This window comes from Dipodomys ordii, unplaced genomic scaffold (genome assembly GCF_000151885.1).
Source record: "Dipodomys ordii isolate 6190 unplaced genomic scaffold, Dord_2.0 Scaffold9, whole genome shotgun sequence".
In the NCBI taxonomy this organism is placed as follows: domain Eukaryota; kingdom Metazoa; phylum Chordata; class Mammalia; order Rodentia; family Heteromyidae; genus Dipodomys; species Dipodomys ordii.
The window spans coordinates 25977960-25996914 of NW_012267225.1; the positions used below are offsets into that span (position 1 = coordinate 25977960).

Here is an 18955-nt window from a genome sequence, read left to right on the forward strand (position 1 = left end):
TCTTTCTTAACCAAGTCTTCTCAAATCTCAATCTAAAACCCCAGTTAACTCACTTAAATATTTACATTATTTAATTGATTACATCTGAGTAATATGCTCTATTATATTTTTTTGTGTGTGCAAGTACCAGGACTTAGTGTCCTCCTCAATATGTTTTACTCATGGCTGTCATTCTACCATTTGAGCCATGCCTCCAGTCCAGCTTTTTGCTGGTTAATTGGAGATAGAATCTCATCAACTTTTCTGCCTGAGCTGGTTTTGAACCTTGATCACCCAGATCTCAGTCTCCTGATGAGCCATTAGCATGTGACTTCTATTACTATTATTAATTCATCAATTTTAGACATTATCTCTCACTAGAAAAAAGTTAACCATTTAACAACTTATCTTTCTCTATTTCCTCTTTTCCATTCTTGTAATCACAGCCAATTTCACAAACCTCTCATACATCTGGGTAAATTCAACTCATACTTTATAATATTATGACAATGAATATCACTCAAACTTGAGTTGTCATGATCACATTTCATTTCTCCTCTTTGCTGGCTTCATTTTATAATGCCTTTAATGTTATTTCTTCACTATCTCTGAAAGTCTGCTATGACATTGTCTCTTGATACTACAGGTTAGTGGTATTAGGCCTGCCTAACTAAAAAGTCTGAAATCTGAAATGCTCCCAAATCTGAAGATCTCCTAGTGATGACAAGTAGAAAATTCCATTCCATGAACTTCATTGCAGGCACAATTAAAAATTATATAAGGCTGGGCTCTGGTGTCTCACATCTGTAATCCTAGTTACTAAAAAAGTCTCAGATCTCAGGATCACAGTTCAAAGTCAGCCTATGCAGGAATACCTAGAGACTCTTACCTCCAACAAACCACCAAAAAGTCAGAAGCAGAATTGTGGCTCAAGTGGTAGAGCACTAGCCTTAAGCACAAAAGTTCGGGGACAGTGCCCAGACTCTCAGTTCAAGCCCCAGTACCATCACAAAAAAAGGAAAGAAATATCTATTCTGTTCCTTTCAATCTATATACATAAGCTATGTATGAAGTCTAGATGAGTTCTGTGTGAACATTTGGGTCCCCTTCTCAAACGCTCAGATTATGTATAAATATGCCAAAATCCAAAAAATTCTGAAACACATCTGGTTCCATTTTGGATAAGGCATATCTAAGCTATCCCTTTTGCCAAAAATATCGTGTGATTTGTTACTTTTCCATTCCCCTCACACCACTTCCCCCTTCAAAAAAACAAAACAAAACAAAAAACACACGATAACATTTCTGTGGGAAATCGCCCTGCTGTGATCTACATCAGTTGCTGTCTGGGCTTCACGGACTTGCTGTGGCACCTGCCAGGTTCTGGGCCTCATAGCCTCCTCACTATTGCTTCTCAAAAAAGACATTTTTGAAAATATCTGAAGCTATTCTTACATTTGACTGAAGGTTTGTACAAGTAGATGTTTAGTAAATTTAAGTAGTTAGAACTTTTATCATTTTTCTTGTTACCTAGTGTGATTAATCTTACTTGAACTGTTAAATATTTAATTGACAAAGATTGCAAACATTCAAAGTATATGACAGGATGGCCTTTTCTCTATATAATGTTGTACAACAATTACAAGCACCACCACTGAGTCCAAGAACACATCCATTACTGACCCTGACAAACAACAGATCCCTAGAACTTGTTCATCTTATGCTGAAAGTGTGTACTCTTCGACTGATATCTTTCCATTTTCCTCTATCCTCAGCCATGGCAACCACTGTGTTATTTCTACTTCTCTGAATTTGACTTTAAAAATTCTATATACAAGCAGGCTCATCACTATTTGTTTTTCTGTGAACTCATAATGAAAATGACAATGCCTCCTTTTTGAAGGCGAATAGTTTTCCACTGTGCCACCTTTTCTTTACTCATTCAGCTGTTTCTATATCTCAGCTATTATGAGTAGTACTGTAATAAACATGAGGATGCAAATATCTGTTTGAAATAGTGGCTGAATTTTCCATATATATATATCCAAAAATAGGTTGCTAGACCATCCCCTTTTATACTTTTTGGACAATTTCCATAGTATTTTCCATAACACTGTATCAGTTTGTACTCCTTCTGACAGTGAAGAAAAGTCCTCTGTTCCCTACACCTTTAACAACACTTGGTTATCTCTTCTTTTTTAGTGGCTGCTATTCTAACAGGTCTGAAGTAATATCTCACACCTCAGAATATGCGCTGTGATTTTGATTTGCATTTCCTCAATAACTAGTCATGAAAAGCATTTTCATATACCTGTTGGCTATTTGTTTTCATTGGAAAATAAAACAATTGTCCTTTGTGCAATTTTTTAAAAATTTTTTTTGGTCCGGTTGTGGGGTCTGAACTCTGGGCCTGGGCGCTGTCCCTCAGCTCTTCAGTAGTTCCTCTGCTTTCTTAAATCAGATACAAAAGATGATGCCATCATTTATCTGTTAGTTTCTCTTATTTACACAGCTTCAAAAACAATCTGTACTTATACTTTTAGATTTTTCTTGCCATTTAGGGGCTGTAAATGCCCGTGTTCTTTCATTCTTTGTTCCCTTACATTTTCTAAGCCTCTAATAGTTGATTTTTTTTATGCTTACCTTCCTTTTTTCTAGACTAAAGGATCTTATAATGTAATCAAATCCCCACATGAAGTTTAGGGAAAAAAAAATTGTTAGCCTCTAAAGCATCCTCAAAAGCATCTTTACAAGATCACACAATTCAACGCAATGGTGTTTTTCTATAATAGATATGCAGTAGAGGGAAGGAGAGCTATAGGGAAGTTGTTCTGTATCTTGTTTTACATTTTGAATTAAGCTCTGCTAATCCATACATTGATTTCTTGTTGCCTCTTGGTCTACACACTTTCCTTGCATTACTTAGCTGGCACAATTCTACTTCTATGAGTACTAGATGATGAATAATCAAATGCTTGAATTGTGGCATAACGTCACTTTAACTTTGTTCTAGTCAAACACATCTAGCTGAGCCTTAGATATTTTTTTCCTGTAGAAAACACAAGCTCCTTCAGACAGTTTTGCATGTAGTAAATGCTAAATGTAAGGACAGGGACCAAGAATGGTGCTAGTTTGTTAGGATTCTATTAACATAGTATGGCAGACTGAGTATGTCCTCACAGTTCTATATGCTGGAAGTCCAACACCTAGGTGTTGACCACGGTTTCTTTTGATGATTCTCTGCTAGACTTATAAATAGCAATCTTCCCATCAGTGTCCTGTGACTCTTTTCTCTGTGTGTACACATCTGGCTACTCTCTGATATTTTTTTTATAGGATGTATGGCTTACCTCAATGACCTCTTTTATATGTAACTCTCTCTGTAAAAGCCTTTTCTTAATCCAGTCATTCTGAGGGACTAGAGGTTAGGGCCTCAAAATATAAATTGTGAGGAGGTTTAATTCAGCCCCTAACAATAAAGATGATGCAAGTCAGAACTAGCTCCAACTAAGAAAGCTAGCAGATGGGAGAGAATTGGGAATAAATTCATACTCACAGGGGAAAAGTAAATGTGCATGGATAAAATACAACATGATCATAAAGGAAAGTGAGAAGGGTGGTGTTTTCAACACGGGGACAAAGAGCTCAGAATAACATGAGCAAGGTCAGGGTCCTGGGTATGACTGGCTATAGGAGAAAGGGCATTGAGAATGCACAGATAGTGGTACTGGAGATCACTGCTGAGATGTTCACAAACCTGTTGAGGTTCTGACTATAAATTAAAAGACAGGAAGAGGCTAGCCTAGGCGAAGGATGCATTATACTTAAGTTAGAATGAGTTGATAACAATGGTGCTACAGTATACTGTATAACAAATTTTATTTAATGGGTTAAGACTATGCTAATGGTTAAGACTATTTCATTTTAGGAATTATGTGTCTTATTTTTGAGAGGCAACTATTATTTTACATTTGAAATTAAATTATGTTAATGTTTAGAGATAAAAGCAACTTGCCTAAATCTTCACCAGCACATGGCTGCACTACAGTGTACTCCACAGTGTACCCCAAAGCATTTGGGGGTCCAGAGTGTAAAGGAAGGTTGTGAGTTCAGAACAAACACCACAGCCAACACAACACTCTCACAGAAAATCCTCGATGCAATAACTTTAATAAACTTCTAGGGGTGTTAGGGGCATTACAGGAACAATTTGACTCAAGTGGGAGATCACTAGCCTTACGTGAAAAAGCCAAGGAAGAATGCAAGGCCATATCTTCAAGCCCTAGTACTGGCACAAAGGAAAGAGCAGTTGCTATTTCTTATTGTACAAGAACCATGCAAATGAGAAAAACAAGAGATATGTATTCTGAGCTTGTTGTAGTTGTAGCAAGGGAGTCAGAAATGGTCACTTTGTTTTGGTAGACTCAAAGACAGGCAGATGTGTGGAAGGATTGGAGGGGAAAGTAAGAAAGGATCCAGGAGATACACAGTTGGCTTTCTCGGGTTGTTAAAAACTGAAGAAAGCTGTCATTTATTAACCAAGTCCAGGCCATTTGGCATGAAATATTACAGAAGTTGTTGCTCAGATTTCTGGATTGTCACTGAATCCAGCAGTCTGGCATCCTGGACAGAATGTAGCAGGCTATGTAGTCATGATTCTCTTTTTACATGTGGCTGGCTGTTGCCATTGTATCTAGTCTCTTATTATCTTTACTGAAGAAACAATAAAAGGCAATGGAAAGTATCCAGCACTGGACAAAAGATATCTTGGAGAACTAGAGTTTGCTCTTTTTAAAGAATGAGAGAAACAAAAATCATTTCTTCCCCTGAGAGAAAGGAGCAAAGACAGTCTAGATGGCCATAAGAAACATCCAAACTATAAGCTTCAAGAAACCAAAAGGCAGGAAGAGATTCTGAGGAAAAGGAACACAAAGGCTATCTATATACCTTTGGTCATATAAAATAATCTTTATCAAAATACACTCCAGGAAATTGAAACAAAAGGGTTTTATCTTTGCTGTTTTTTTTTCTTTCCTTTATCTGTCTTTGGGAGAGTAAGTGTATGTGTGGGGGGAGCAATGGGTGAACAAATGCAGCAGTGGTACTCACTAGACACCATGTTGAAAATAAGCTATAGATTTGTAGGTAGAGATGGAAGGGAAAACCTGAGAGAGAAGGACAGGGGTGACAGTAGAAAAAGAGGGGAAAAAAAGAAATTAAAAGACAAATGAGACACATGTCTCTCAAATACTAGCCCACTAGGCAAGTAAGCTGTTATCCTTCAAGAAAGGTAAAGGGGGATATAGGTGCCAGCTTCCCTATACAAACTGGAACAGTACTCTGAGCACTGTCTCCCTCATGGAAAGGAGCTGAAAATTCTTTGTATATAAAAATACAGACCATGCATAAATAAGCAAATGGTTTGATAAACAGATACAAACCACAATATGCATACGGATGCATTAATATGTGTGTGTATTAAGACACAGTTCATGAATTATCAGATCAAACATTTTAGAATCCCAAAAGGAGTACAGCCTACAGGTTGAGTCTGCTATTACTCTCAAATATCAAATTTCCTAAAGACAGTCAGAGGGGAAGGTAATTTGTAGACATATTTTTATGCTGACAACTACGGAAAATCAGTAATTTTGTTTGGAGAAGGAGACTATAAAATATTTTATTTAGTTTTGCTCTTATTATAATTCAAATGAAGTGCTATTCTAAGCCATACAATTTTTGGGGTTCACTTCTAAGCAGCACATAGAAACATAAAAGGTGCGGAATCTTATTCTGCTTTGGTTTTGTTCCCTCCCCTTGTAGGAGAGGGAACTGAAGTAATTATTTGTAATTTAGAGATAAAAAAAAGAAACCTCTGAAGTTCAGACTTGCCCTGAGTGTCAGATGAGAGCAGAACTAATCTGCCTCTAATTGTAGGGCCCTTTCTAAAAGGTTCACCTTTCAGTCACATAATCATCAAATTCTGAATACCATCATGTTTTGTCATAACCTTTCAGGAAGGGATCCTTCAAACTCCAAAAGCTTCAAGTTAGAGTTAGAAAAATAAGAACAAAGCATTGCATTAATGTTAAAGAATTGCTTTTGGCACTTCTTTATGCCAGTGTCACTTTTATATAAAATTACAAATCCTTTTAATTTGTAGCTTAATTCTACTGCAAGTCTGACATCTTTGCTCCTTTCTCAATCTATTTCATTTCAAAAGCAATTCACTGAAAACATCTAAATATTTAATCAGACAGAAATGTGAAACCACTAATGTACTGCTGTATAAATCCTATTTTGGTCAAGGTTACGTTTTTCATTTACACTGGATTTCTTAATGAATAAAAACCGTAGTGTAGGGGAGAGCGACGGAGTGCTACTCTAATCAGTCATTCTTGTGCACTCTGCCATATCCCTGGCCCAGTATTGTGGGCACTTTTTCAGCTGAATAAAACCACAATAAGAAAGGTAAACTTGACTGACATGGTATCTGTTTAGATCAGAGCAGCTGCTCTGGAAAATCAGAAAGGAGTACAAGCTGGTTGTGGTTTTTGTTTTGTTTTGTTTTATTGTTGTTATCGTTGTTGTTTTATTTCCTTTTCCCAGTGATGAATGTGAATAGCTAGGTAGAGGAAAATACAAAGGAGACATTTTAAACTATGACTTTAATTTGCTCTTGTCTACTGCATTTTCAATATACTACAGTGGTTACTACAGATGCATGTGTACACCTAAATTGGCCATAGAATTGTGTGGATCAAAGAGCAAATCAAAAAAAAGGAGAGCAAACCTGTTAAGGTATGATTACTTTCCTCTAGCTACCAGAGATCATTTTTTTTCTAATCTAGCCAAGACTTTCATCAATTTTTCTGTTTCCATTTCTATATTAAATACCTCCAAGGTACTTAGTACTTTGATATTGATGATTTGGACAGCAACCCACTCCATTTTAATGAAAATAAGCCCCTATGAGAAAACTCTCCTAGAATATTTTTCTGTAATTTCTTTCATTGAGGTGCACACACTTCAGTGCCAGAGCTGCCAAATCACCACTCTTCTTCATTGGAAGAAGAGTGACAATACAATAGAGGGAAAGACAACACAAGGCTGATCTACTAAACACCTATCCATGCCTCCAGGCAAATGCATACTCCAACTCTCAGGAACATAGTGGCAATAACTTGAATAAAAAAAACATGCTATCCATGTCACTGAAGGGCTAGAAGTATAATTAGCTTGCAAATATTTTGGTCAAACATGGCAGCTACTGGATCTGAAAGGTTCCTATTATAAAACATCAATGACTGAGCCGGAGGATAATCTTAGCTATTCAGAAGGCTGAAATCTGAGAATCGTGGTTCAAAGCCAGCCTAGACAAGAAAGTTCATGAGCCTCTTATCTCCAGTTAAGTACCCACACAAAAATCTGGAAGTGGAGCTCTGGTTAAGGTGGTAGAACACTAGCCTTTAGCAAAAAAAGCTCAGGGACAGCTCTCAGGCCCTGAGATCAAGCCCCAGGACTAGCGCAAAAATAAAAACAACAGCAAAACAACAACAAAATCAATGGCTGGATGATGATCTTTAGTATTCAAATCTATAATTTAGAAATGAAAAAATATTTTGATATGCTGGTATATGTGAATTAAACAAATGGGCAATGGACCCTAGATTCCCTCACACAGCTGGCTTTCTTATGCAGTCATTTTTGGCAATATAAATTACTTTCAAGAAGCCCCAGAAGCACTGCCCCTCTCAGAAGAAAAACAAAAAAAAAACAAATTTTTTAAATAGGGATACAGGTGGACCCATTGCAACAATGAGATGTACACATTGTAATGTCAAAAAAACTAACTTTTCAACTTTGGTGGGGGTGGGATAGGGTCGGGGGTCAGGGGGAGGAGGATGGGAAGGGATGGGAAGGGGAAACAAAGGAGGAGGCAACAATGCTTGATAAGAAATATACTCATTATCTTGCCCATGTAATTGTAACCCCTCTGTATGGTATTTTCACAATAATAAAAAAAAGAAAAACAAAACAAAAGCAGACAGCCAGAGCTAAAGTCAAGAAGTACACCTAAACAAAATTTTGTTAATTCTTGACTGATACAAAGAAGGACACAAGGCCTAAGAACAAAAACATCAGAACAAAGAAGGTATGGGAACGGGGGTACAGTCTAAGAACCCAAGGAAACCTTGGTTCATGTACCTTCTGTCACCATCAGTGAAGGACCAAGGAAAATTTCTTGACTTCTCTCATCCTTACTTTATTTATAGATAACTAGCCTCAGTAATATGTTTTAGAGCTGCTTTAAGGATAGAGTTATGGCAGGTGCCAGTAGCTCATGCCAGTAATCCTCAGGAGGCTGAGATCTGAGGATCAAGGTTCAAAGCCAGCCCAGGCAGGAAAGTCCTTGGCTCTTATCTATAATTAACCATGAAAAAGCCACAGCTCCATTTCCACTCTACCTGAGGTAGAGTGTTGAGCTCAGGGACAGTGCCCAGAGTTTCAAGTTCCAGGACAAGTGAGCACACTTACACACACAGATACACATAGACACACATACACACACACACACACACACACACACACACACACACACACCAGATTAGAAATACAAAGTACTTAGCATACTGGTTATAAATAGGCAACATTTAATAAATATTACATAGTACTATGTTATTTTAGTATACACTATTTCCAAGTTGACTTTACAGCTTTTTTAGAAATTAGAAATTACTGTTTCTATAAAACAAAGTAATGGATTAAAGTTATAACCATAATAATAATACTGTCTATGACTAATTTAACATTAGAGCAACTGTTTGGGACAGTACCACTGCCCATGAACATTTTGAGATAATGAATTTAAAAGCAAAGAATGTAGCTCAAGGTCACACAGCTATTAAGGAACAAACCTCAAAATCCAACCCATGTACCATGATATTGTATATATGTTTATCTGAATCAGAGAAGGGAAGAGGATCAACACAATGGTGAGACAAACGACAAGGGAACCAGTGTAACAGTGATATTCACCAGACAGTATGTTAGAAATGATCTGTACAACTTGAGGAAGGAGGGAAAGTAGGAGAATAATGAGGGAAGGGGTAAGATGTTTGACAAGAAATGTACTTACTACCTTACTTATGTAACTGTAACCCCTCCATACATCACCTTGACAATTAAAAAAAAATCCAACCCAGGCAAAGAAATGCAGGAGGAGCGCAAGCTTTCACAGCCTCATTGTTTTGCCTTGGTGATCATTAACTCAGTTTCTTCAACAATGGGAAGACGTTTTCTCTACATAAACCTCAACCACCATATTTTATCATAGTTTCCCATTGTTTAATAGACTTATTAAGATATATTTTGGTAATTCAGTGTTCTTTAATATATTCACACAGTTGTGTAATCATCAACATTCTTATTTTAAAACATTTTCATCACACCCTTTACCTAGTAAGGTTCACACTTCTAAGTCACACCCTTTACCTCCGAAGGGCCACAACTCTAAGTCTGGAAAACAGGAATATGCCTCTGTTTCATGGATTGGCCTGATTAGGGCAGCTCATAGGAACACAATCATGCACGTAACGTTTACTTAGCATTATGTGTTTCAGATGCATTCATCCTGTACCAGGTATCAATACTTCATTCTATTAAGTGTCATCGTGTGGATCTACTACTTTTTTGTGTATTTACTTATTTATTATTGGGATGGATATATTTTGCATGGCTTTCTGCATTTCTGTTGCTATGAATAATGGTATTGTGAATGTTTATGTGCACAGTTTTGTGTGAACATATGTTTCCACTTCTTCTGGATATATACTCTTAGAGGACCATGCAGTAATTTTATTTTACCTATTTGAGGAAATGCTATACTGTTTTCCAAAGTGGCTATACATAGCCCCCAGTAATGTGTGAAGGTTTCAGTGTCTCCAAATGCATACAACACTTGCTAATGCTTGTCTTTTTTTTTTGAAGTTGTGGCTATCCAAGTGGGCATTAGGACTTTAATCAAAACAACCTAGTTGAGTTTAATGTTAGTCTAATTTCAATAGTATGTAGAGAGCTGCCTTTCCTCTTCCACTATGCAGAGCCAATGAATAAGCCTCATCTGGCGAGGAAGAAACCCTCACCAGACACTGAATCCCCTGGCAGCCTGAGCTGGGACTTCCAGACTTCAGAATCTAAGAAATATATATATATATATATATATATATATACACATTTGTTTATATAGGTATTTTTTTCTGTTGCTCATAAGCTAATCAGTTTGTGGCATCTTGTTATAGCACCTAAAATGGACTAAGACACTGGTCAAACTATAAAGCTGGAAAAGAGTATTAATCAGGATTTTACAAGGTCAATAAATGTTCACAGTGAATGTTAATGTTTCTATATAACGAGATAAAACACAAAGAGTGTGAATTTGGGTAGCAGAGCTTTAGTAAAACTTCTCTCAGCAGCTGTAGCACACTGGACCAATTTCCTTAGAAGATGAACAAAAAAGGGAAAACATGAAGTAGATAAAATTTATTGGAGTCCAAGTTTACATGAACACACAGTAAGGGACCTAGGCACTGTAGACTCCCTGTACAACAGAACCCTGAGTTTGTTTAGATGTCCAACTCCTTCCAGATCAGGTATTCAGTTCAAAGGAAGCTGACCTTTTACTGACTCCCAGGGGAGGATTTGTTAGCTTGAAGATCATCTCATAACCCCTTGCCAATAACTGATGCAGAGTGGAAATGTGGCTTATATTGGCTCCCATTCCCAGGTGGATGGGATGGGACACTTTTTCTGGAAGACTGTTGTCAACTACTTGGTGTCTCAGGCTCTCTGTAACTGTGACAGCCTATTGTAAAAAAGAAAACATCTCCTAGGAGGTTTGTAGAAGGCCATTTAAAAACTTTTAACAAATGTGCTTTGACTTCTGTACATTGGGGATTTACAACAAAACCATTAAAAGGAAATCAACTGTGTGTTTTATTTTATTTTTGCATATTTATTATAACGGTGATGACCAGGAGGGTTACAGTTACATAAGTAAGGTAATGAGTACATTTCCTATGAAGCATTGTTACCCCCTCCTTTGTTTTTCCCCTAACATCCCTTTCCTGCCCATCTCCCCAACTCCTCCCTCCTCCCCTCCCTCATTTTCTCCATATTATCTCTTCCCACTCCCTTCCCCACAAAGTCGTAGTAGAAGGCCATTTAAGGCTGATATGGTAGCTCAACACTCTTTCTAACTCTCCAGTCCCATAGTTACTGGGAGCCATCTTGCAATAAGGTTTGCATAAAGAGACAGCTGAGCAAAGAGGAAGTGTGGGGCCAAGAAAATCATTCCCTTACTATGCTGCTCCCGAAGCCTGTTCTACTGCTGGCTTCCAGTAACGTGAATCAAACAAGTTCATGTTGAAGCCAGATTTGAATCTCATTTCTATCATTTGAAATTGAAAGCAGCCTAAAAACTATAACAAAAAATAAACTAAAAGTTGACCAGGAAAAGAATTTTACAACTGGCAGTGGGGGGTAGTGCGTGGGGGATTTGGGAAAGTGGGAGAAAAACGAGGGACGTATATGTATGTATGTAATTGTGACCCCTCTGTACATCACCTTGACAATAAATTTTCTTTAAAAAAAGAAAAAAAAAAGGAAGGGACAGAGAATCAAAAGAGCTCAGTGGACCACTCTGAGGAAGATGGGATTTTATAAGAAAAACATCACTGAGAGCACTAAGTGTAAATGTAATTGATCAAGAAAGATGTTACTGTACCATTTCCAGTATGGCCAAGTATAGGATGCATCTGCTACTATTGGATACAGAGGCGGCTGAAATTAATCTAAAATTAATTAATGCATCATTTCCATAATATAACTTTCTCATCTATAAACTCCTTTGAGTCACAGTGGTGGTCTTTGTAAAATGCATTAAGATTACTATCACATATGCTTTTATAATAAAACAAGCAAGGTCTTAAGAAAACCTATGCTAATGTCAGAGCACTGAAACCACATTGAAATTTCTCTTTCATCCAACTAGATCAAATTAACCTGTGAAGTCTTGAAAGTCTTAAGGACACATTTCATTTGCCAAAAGGTTCTGGGAAAAAATCGAGAATACATTGAAAGATAGAATGAACAATGTAACAAGTCCCCACACATCTATCACGCAGACTGTAGAATATCACAGGTTGTCATTCCTGTCCTCCCCCGCCTGCTTCTCTCATATACATGTAAAATCAATCTTTGGAAAACCAGAATTCCATTATTTTCTACAAACCATGCATTAAATGACAGACTTCCCAGGGCAGAACACAGAAGCCCACCTAACCTGTAAGATTCATAGCATTTTACGTGTGTCTAAGAATAGGCTTATGACAGTAAAAGTAAATATGTGACCATACCATACCCCTAGCAAAACCACAGTATTAGAAGTCAGATTTAATATACCAAAATAAAACTTTCTAATTTTTATGTTACTAAAGTCACTTAATTTCTTTATTTACACATCAGCTACCATATAAAATATTTATAGATATAAATATTTCTCTTCCTGTATCAAGGGAAGCAGCAGTTCTGAAAATGTGGTCCTAGGACATGGGGGTGGGGTGGGGGGAGCTTCCCTTAATCTTTAAGGGAGTTTGGAATACCCAAAACTGCTTTCTTAGAACGTGAAGGAGGTCTTTGCTCTTTTCATACCCACAGTGGAATGTTCCAAAGTCTGCATGATGTATAGTGTCACTATTCCAATGGGTGCATCTATGATGCAGTCAAGAAAATTCTCCTGTCTTCTATGTCAACAGATTATTAAAAAGACTTGTAGCTAGGTGCTGGTGGCTGACACCTATAATCCCTGCTATTCAGAAGCTACAGATCAGGAGGAGTACAATTCAAGCCTAGCTTAGGCAAAAGTTCACAAAATCCACCTTAACCAATAAAAAGCTGGATGTGGTGGTATACATCTATCATTCCAACTCCCTGAAAAGCCTGAGTAGGAGAATCACACCTCATTCAAAAGTAAGAAGCTAGATTGGTGGCTCAAACAGTTAAGCACTGAACCTAGGAAGCACAAGGCTCTGAGCTCAAATTCTAGAATGACCCCCAAATGTAGATTTAAAAAATTGTAAAATGATATAACATTTCAATCTTCACATTATAATTTTGAATTTATTTATATTAACATGTAATATTGTTACTTATTTTTAAACAAATCATATATAAAAATAAAATTTTCATAGCTTTTGACCTTTTCTGCTTGTCCTAGACATACAGTAGTTATTGCAGATAAGGGAAACCATGGGACCTATGTTTCTTTGGGCCTGGCTTACTTCACTTAATATAATTTTTTCCAACTCTTTCCATTTCTTAACAAATGGGGCAGTGTCATTATTTCTAATGGAGGCATAAAATTCCATTATATATATATACATACATACACACATCTCTCTCTCTCTCTCTCTCTCTCTCTCTCTCTCTATCTATCTATCTACTTACCACATTTTCTTGATCCATTCATAAGATGATGCTAAGCGAAATGAACCCCAAGATAGGGACACAAGGTTTTATCTTTCTTGCTGTTGTTTTTAATGTACTATGTGATTTTTTTTGTTTCTTTTGTATGTTCTTTCCCCATGGTATAACCCCTGTTTTCACTGTATTTGATTCTGGTGTCCTGCATCTTGTATATACATTTTTCTAATTTGGGGAGGGGAAGGGAAATAACAAAATCCTGAAATAAGGATACATGTTGACCCATTGTAACAATGAGATGTACAAGACACTGTTGAAAATGAACTTTACAACTTTGGAGGGGAGTAGGAAGGAGTTGGGGAGGAAAAGGATGGCAGGGGAAAAACAAAGGAGGTGGTAACAATGCTTGATGGGAAATGGACTCATTACCTTACTCATGTAACTGTAACTCCTCTGTACAATATCTTTACAATAAAACATATACAAAAAAGTTTAAAAGTTTAGAAACTAATAAAAGTACACAGTATAATTTTTAAAATAAAAAAGAATATTTGAGAAAAAGAAAAAAATGAAATTTTCTTTCAGTTTTCTTTTCTAAGGATGACATGGATAAATATAAACCACACACACACTTACACACACACACACACACACACACACCACAAACTTCCTTGGGTGATGAATCTTGTTGAAGCGTGTAAGAGTATCCTAAGGTGAAGGGTTTGAGAAGCCAATTCCAGACAAATTCCCTCCATCATTTAAATGGTAGTTTAGTCAATGGAAACCCTGACCCCACTGTGGTTGCGTGGTTGGCACTCACCTTTACTAATTCAGTGTATCCCGTTTCTTTGGGGGTCCACCACGGCTGAGCTTTTAGTCCATTCACATTGTAGAGAGAACGTTGCCAGACAGAAGCAAAATGTCCCCTCTTATGCCCAAGCTCGTACCACTTATATGCCTGAAAGAACAGAAAGATTATGTTCTGCACTACTCTTTCAATGAAACATTGTTATTATTCTTTTTTTAATTGTGAAAATACTATACAGAGGGGTTACAATTACATGAGCAAGGTAATGGTACGTTTCTTACCAAGAATTGCTGCCTCATCCTTTGTTTCCCTTTCCCATCCCCTCCCGTCTCTTCCCCCCTCCCCCCCACCCCCTCAGTCCCCACCCCAGAGTTGTAAAGATCATTTTCAACACGAAGTCTTGTACATCTCATTGTTGCAATGGGTCCATCTGTATCCCTATTTAAACAATTTGTTTTTTTTTTCCTTCCCCTCCCCAAATTATACCAACATCAAATACGGTAAAAACAGAGATTATACCGTGGGTGAGGGACATCAAAGCAACAAAGAAATCATCTTATAAATATGTTAGAAACAATAGCAAGAAAGAAAAACCATTTGAGTCCTTATCTTGGGGTGTTATTATTTTTAAAATTAAAACAAAAGGCATTTGATCCACTGAACCCACAGAACACAGGGTATACAGCAAAACATCATTTCCCACGTGACCCAGTGGCCAACTGGGAGCTGTGGCTGGAGGCCACTCTCAGATCCTACAAGAGAGTAAGTACCACACTGCCTATGACTAGCAGGGGAAAAGACCAAGCTCAGTATTTGAAGTGTGGCTTCTGGTGAATGTGTATGGCCTTTACATTATCATAAATGAATAAAAACTTAAAATGATAAATATTGCATATTTTCATTTTAATGTGAGATCTAGGTCTAAAATGATAAACGTGATGATAATCATGAGACTTAAGCCTAAAAAAGGAGGGAAGAAGGGCATCTCCCTGACTGGGAGAAGTAAAAGCTTAAAGATATTGAGTCAGAGACTGATTGTACTTTGAGATATTTAAATAAAGAGCTTGCCTGTGAAGTACCCCAATCGAGTGAAATCTAGTGAATAAAGATTGCTATTTTATTGGGTCTCCGATTGTAACCTGTTGGTATACATGCACATTTGCATTTCATTTTCACTCTACAGCTGCAGGCACTGTAGCTACAGGCTGCATGCCCCATTTGTTTTGCTGTTCCCCAAATGTCTAACACAGTCTAGAACTTATTCACTGAATAGATAAATAATGTCAGGCAACAAAGGAAACAATGTTTACATTCCAGCTTCCATTTTGTAATATCTATTTTTATGTCTCCTTTTAAAATGAATGGGTTGTGGTTTTCATAATTTCTTCAAGAACATTTGCATTTACCGAATCAGAATGCTAAAATCGGGAATCACACCTCCCCATGTGTACTTTCCTTCCATGTTCACATTTATGGAGGCTTACTCCAGGGTGACAATATAAACACTCCACTAAATTAAGTAGCTAGAAAGGAAATATTGTTCTGAGTTGATAATAAGAATAGTGACAGCCCATGCTAAATGTTTAAAAAGGAACTTTTGTTTCTAATGTTGTGTTTATTTATTTAACTTACTTATTTTTCTTGCCATGAGAGATGGCATTTGTGCCCTCAGTCTGCTGTAACATAATACACCTGGCCTCCTTGAAGGCCAGCCCATTCAGGGACAGCTGGCGGCAGGGTAGCTGCTCCATCTGGCTTCTCCAAGAACCCCCAGCCATATCCTCCCAGGGGACCCTACCACATGCTACCCACCCTGTGTGCACACCCTTTGTCTTCTGCCTGGGCATTTTTGTGTGTGGGACTCCAACAATTATCCTCTTCATTAGCACAGTCTAGTAATTGCTTTTGAAGAGTGATTGGTTGTTACTGCTGTTTTTTTTGGTTTGGTTTGGTTCTGTTTTTTTGAGACAGGATCTCACAATATCGCCCAGGCTCACCTTTAACTCTCAATCCTCCTGCCTCAGTCTCCCAAGTGCAGGTATCATAGGCTAATGTCACCATGTCCATTTAGAAAAATATGTTTTGGTCAATAGTATTTTATATCAATTCAAATATCTTCCTTATAAAACTCTAGAAATAGTGCAGAGGTAAAACCTTTTAGCATGTTTTCAGCATTTATATGTAAACTATATGAAAACTATCATATGTGAAGGACAATCACAGTGTCACCTGGTGTTTCAGTGACACTAGTTTACTGCTAGCCTGACATATCTGATCTCATTTGATCTAACAGCCCCAACCTTCCATCTTACAAATGTCAAAACTGAGGTTTGCTTAAAATTTCTGAACTAGAAGCCAGGGCCCCCGGTAACTAGCTCAACTCTCTCCTACTTTTATATCTTAAAAAACAATGAGACTGAGGTCTGAGAATCCTGGTTTGAAGCTATGAGACTGCCAAAAAATGTAGAAGTGGAACTATGGCTCAAATGCTAGCCTTGAGCAAATATAGCTCAGAGACAGAGCCCATACCCTGAGTTCAAGCCCCAGGACGGGCATATATACATGCAGCACCCACACACATACATACACACATACACATATGCACGTGCAAAAATGGCTGTTTATGTATGTATGTGTGTATGTATGTATGTATGCATGCATTTTGTGTCCCTCGTGGAACTTGAACTCTGGGCCTCGGCGCTGTTCCTCAGCTCTTCAGCTCAAGGCTAGGGCTCTACCACTTGAGCCACAGTACCACATCAGGATGTCTGGCGGTTTATTGAAGGTAAGAGTCTCACAGACTTTCCTGCCCAGCTTTGAACTGTGATTCTTAGATCTCAGCCTCCTGAGTAGCTAGGATTACAGATGTGAACCACTGGTGCCTGACTTTATTTTTTAAATTTAGAAAATGTAGCATTCACCTTTGAAGTTAATTTGACTACTGTAATTTTGTTCAATTTGAACTTAGGACTTTATTTCCTAAACCTGTTGGTCTTAATTATAACGAACAAGTTTTGGAAAAGTCAGATGGCTCACTAATTTTTGTGTCATCAGCAATTCATTTTTAAGACCAGCATATTGATAGAATCATGGGAGTGGGAATGGGGGAAGCAATTGAAAGAAAACCCAAACAACATAGAGAACTGCTGTGATATAGGAGGGATGTCTTGGGCTAGAATAAAGCCCTTTTGAGCAGGAGGAGAAGGAGGTGCCTGCCAAAGAGCCAAAAACACAGGCTATAGGGGCTAAGGCAAGGAAGCAGCTGCTGTTGACTTGAATCTTGAACCAGGTAAGTTGACATGAAGACGGAACCTAGCAGCAAAGAGCTTAGAGAACGATGACTGAATTGTCCCTGTGACATTGCACAGTGTCACTAAGCTGGTAGTCCATATGAGAATCTCGACTTCGAGAACAAAACTAGATAAGAAACTAGAATGTGGATTTGGACGTTATGGAAACTGCCAAAGCTGAATTTTCACAAGTTATCATGGTTCATCTTCCTCCTTTATAAAATGGTGCTTCTATAGGCTGCTTCAGTCTTTGTGAACTTTCAAAATTCAACTTTGCTGTTCTTTGCATATTAATGATACTTAAGCTGCTAGAATAATCCTCTAGGTTCAAATACATAGTCCCTAACAAGTGCTTAATAGTGAATTCTTTGTCCTTGAAATAAAGCCTGTTTTCATCTATGATATGAGATAGATCATAGACTGCTTTTATCTCCCTTTGCTCTGTATGCTGACATATTCAAAGATAAATTAATTAGTGAAAATTATATTTACAGTAGTCAAGACATGAACATTTATCCAGCAAAATCTTTCTTATCCCTCTCATTCAAAAGGGTGTTCTTTTTACGTCTAAAGGAACAATGAAATGATGATCACTAGTCAGCAAATTCTTTTCTCTTCTTTCTCTTTACTTCTAATATCTCATCCTATTTTAACTGACTGATGGAGGGCAGAACACAGTATATGGTAATAGAAATATATAAAGAAAATAGTGTCAGTGATCTCAATGTTTATCACCCATTTTTCCCCCAATTCTACCATATGATTACTCTGTCACAACCTCCCTTCCTTCCTGGAGCCTGCAGGTCCCCAGATGGAGTTATGATCTTCAAAAGTTACGACATCTTGGAAGTGGTGCTGTGGCTCAAGAGGTAGAGTGCTCGCCTTGAACTGAAGAGCGCAGGGACAGCTCCCAGGCCCAGAGTTCAAGCCCCACGGCCGACCAAAAAAGGAAAAAAAATTAAGAAATCTGAAGCTGTGTCATCCTTAGATGTCACTTTACCTCACATACAGAATATAATGGTTTCAAAGATTCAGCGTTTCATGTGAACTTTTTATCTTCTTACTCTAAGGACATCTCAGCCCCAAACCCCAGCAATGGTGCAGGAAGAGGAGGTGAGCTTCACCATCCAATAGAACCAAACAAACAAAGGTGGATGGGAACGGGTCTAAAATTTGTAGTACATGATGTCATGACTAGCAATCAGATAGCATGTTTCCAGAGGCAGACTTCTGCACTCAGGAAAAAAGTAATAATCACAAAGAAAATATGTAACTTGTTTTACTTACATTTTTTGTGTCAGTACCTGTCTATGAAAGTTAAACTGAAACTCTGCATTAAATATTTCAAACTGTTACATAATTACATAATTAACAATCAGGATTAGTGTGCTTAGGA

General features: G+C 37.6%; 1 protein-coding gene across 1 annotated transcript in view; it reads right to left on the minus strand.

Annotated features, from left to right (window-relative positions):
• Positions 1–18955, minus strand: part of Asph (aspartate beta-hydroxylase) — a 200611-nt gene that overhangs the window by 21543 nt on the left and 160113 nt on the right. The window contains exon 22 of the mRNA XM_013009269.1: positions 14282–14419. Within this exon, the coding sequence (XP_012864723.1) occupies positions 14282–14419 (138 nt within the window). The remainder of the gene's footprint in view (positions 1–14281; positions 14420–18955) is intronic.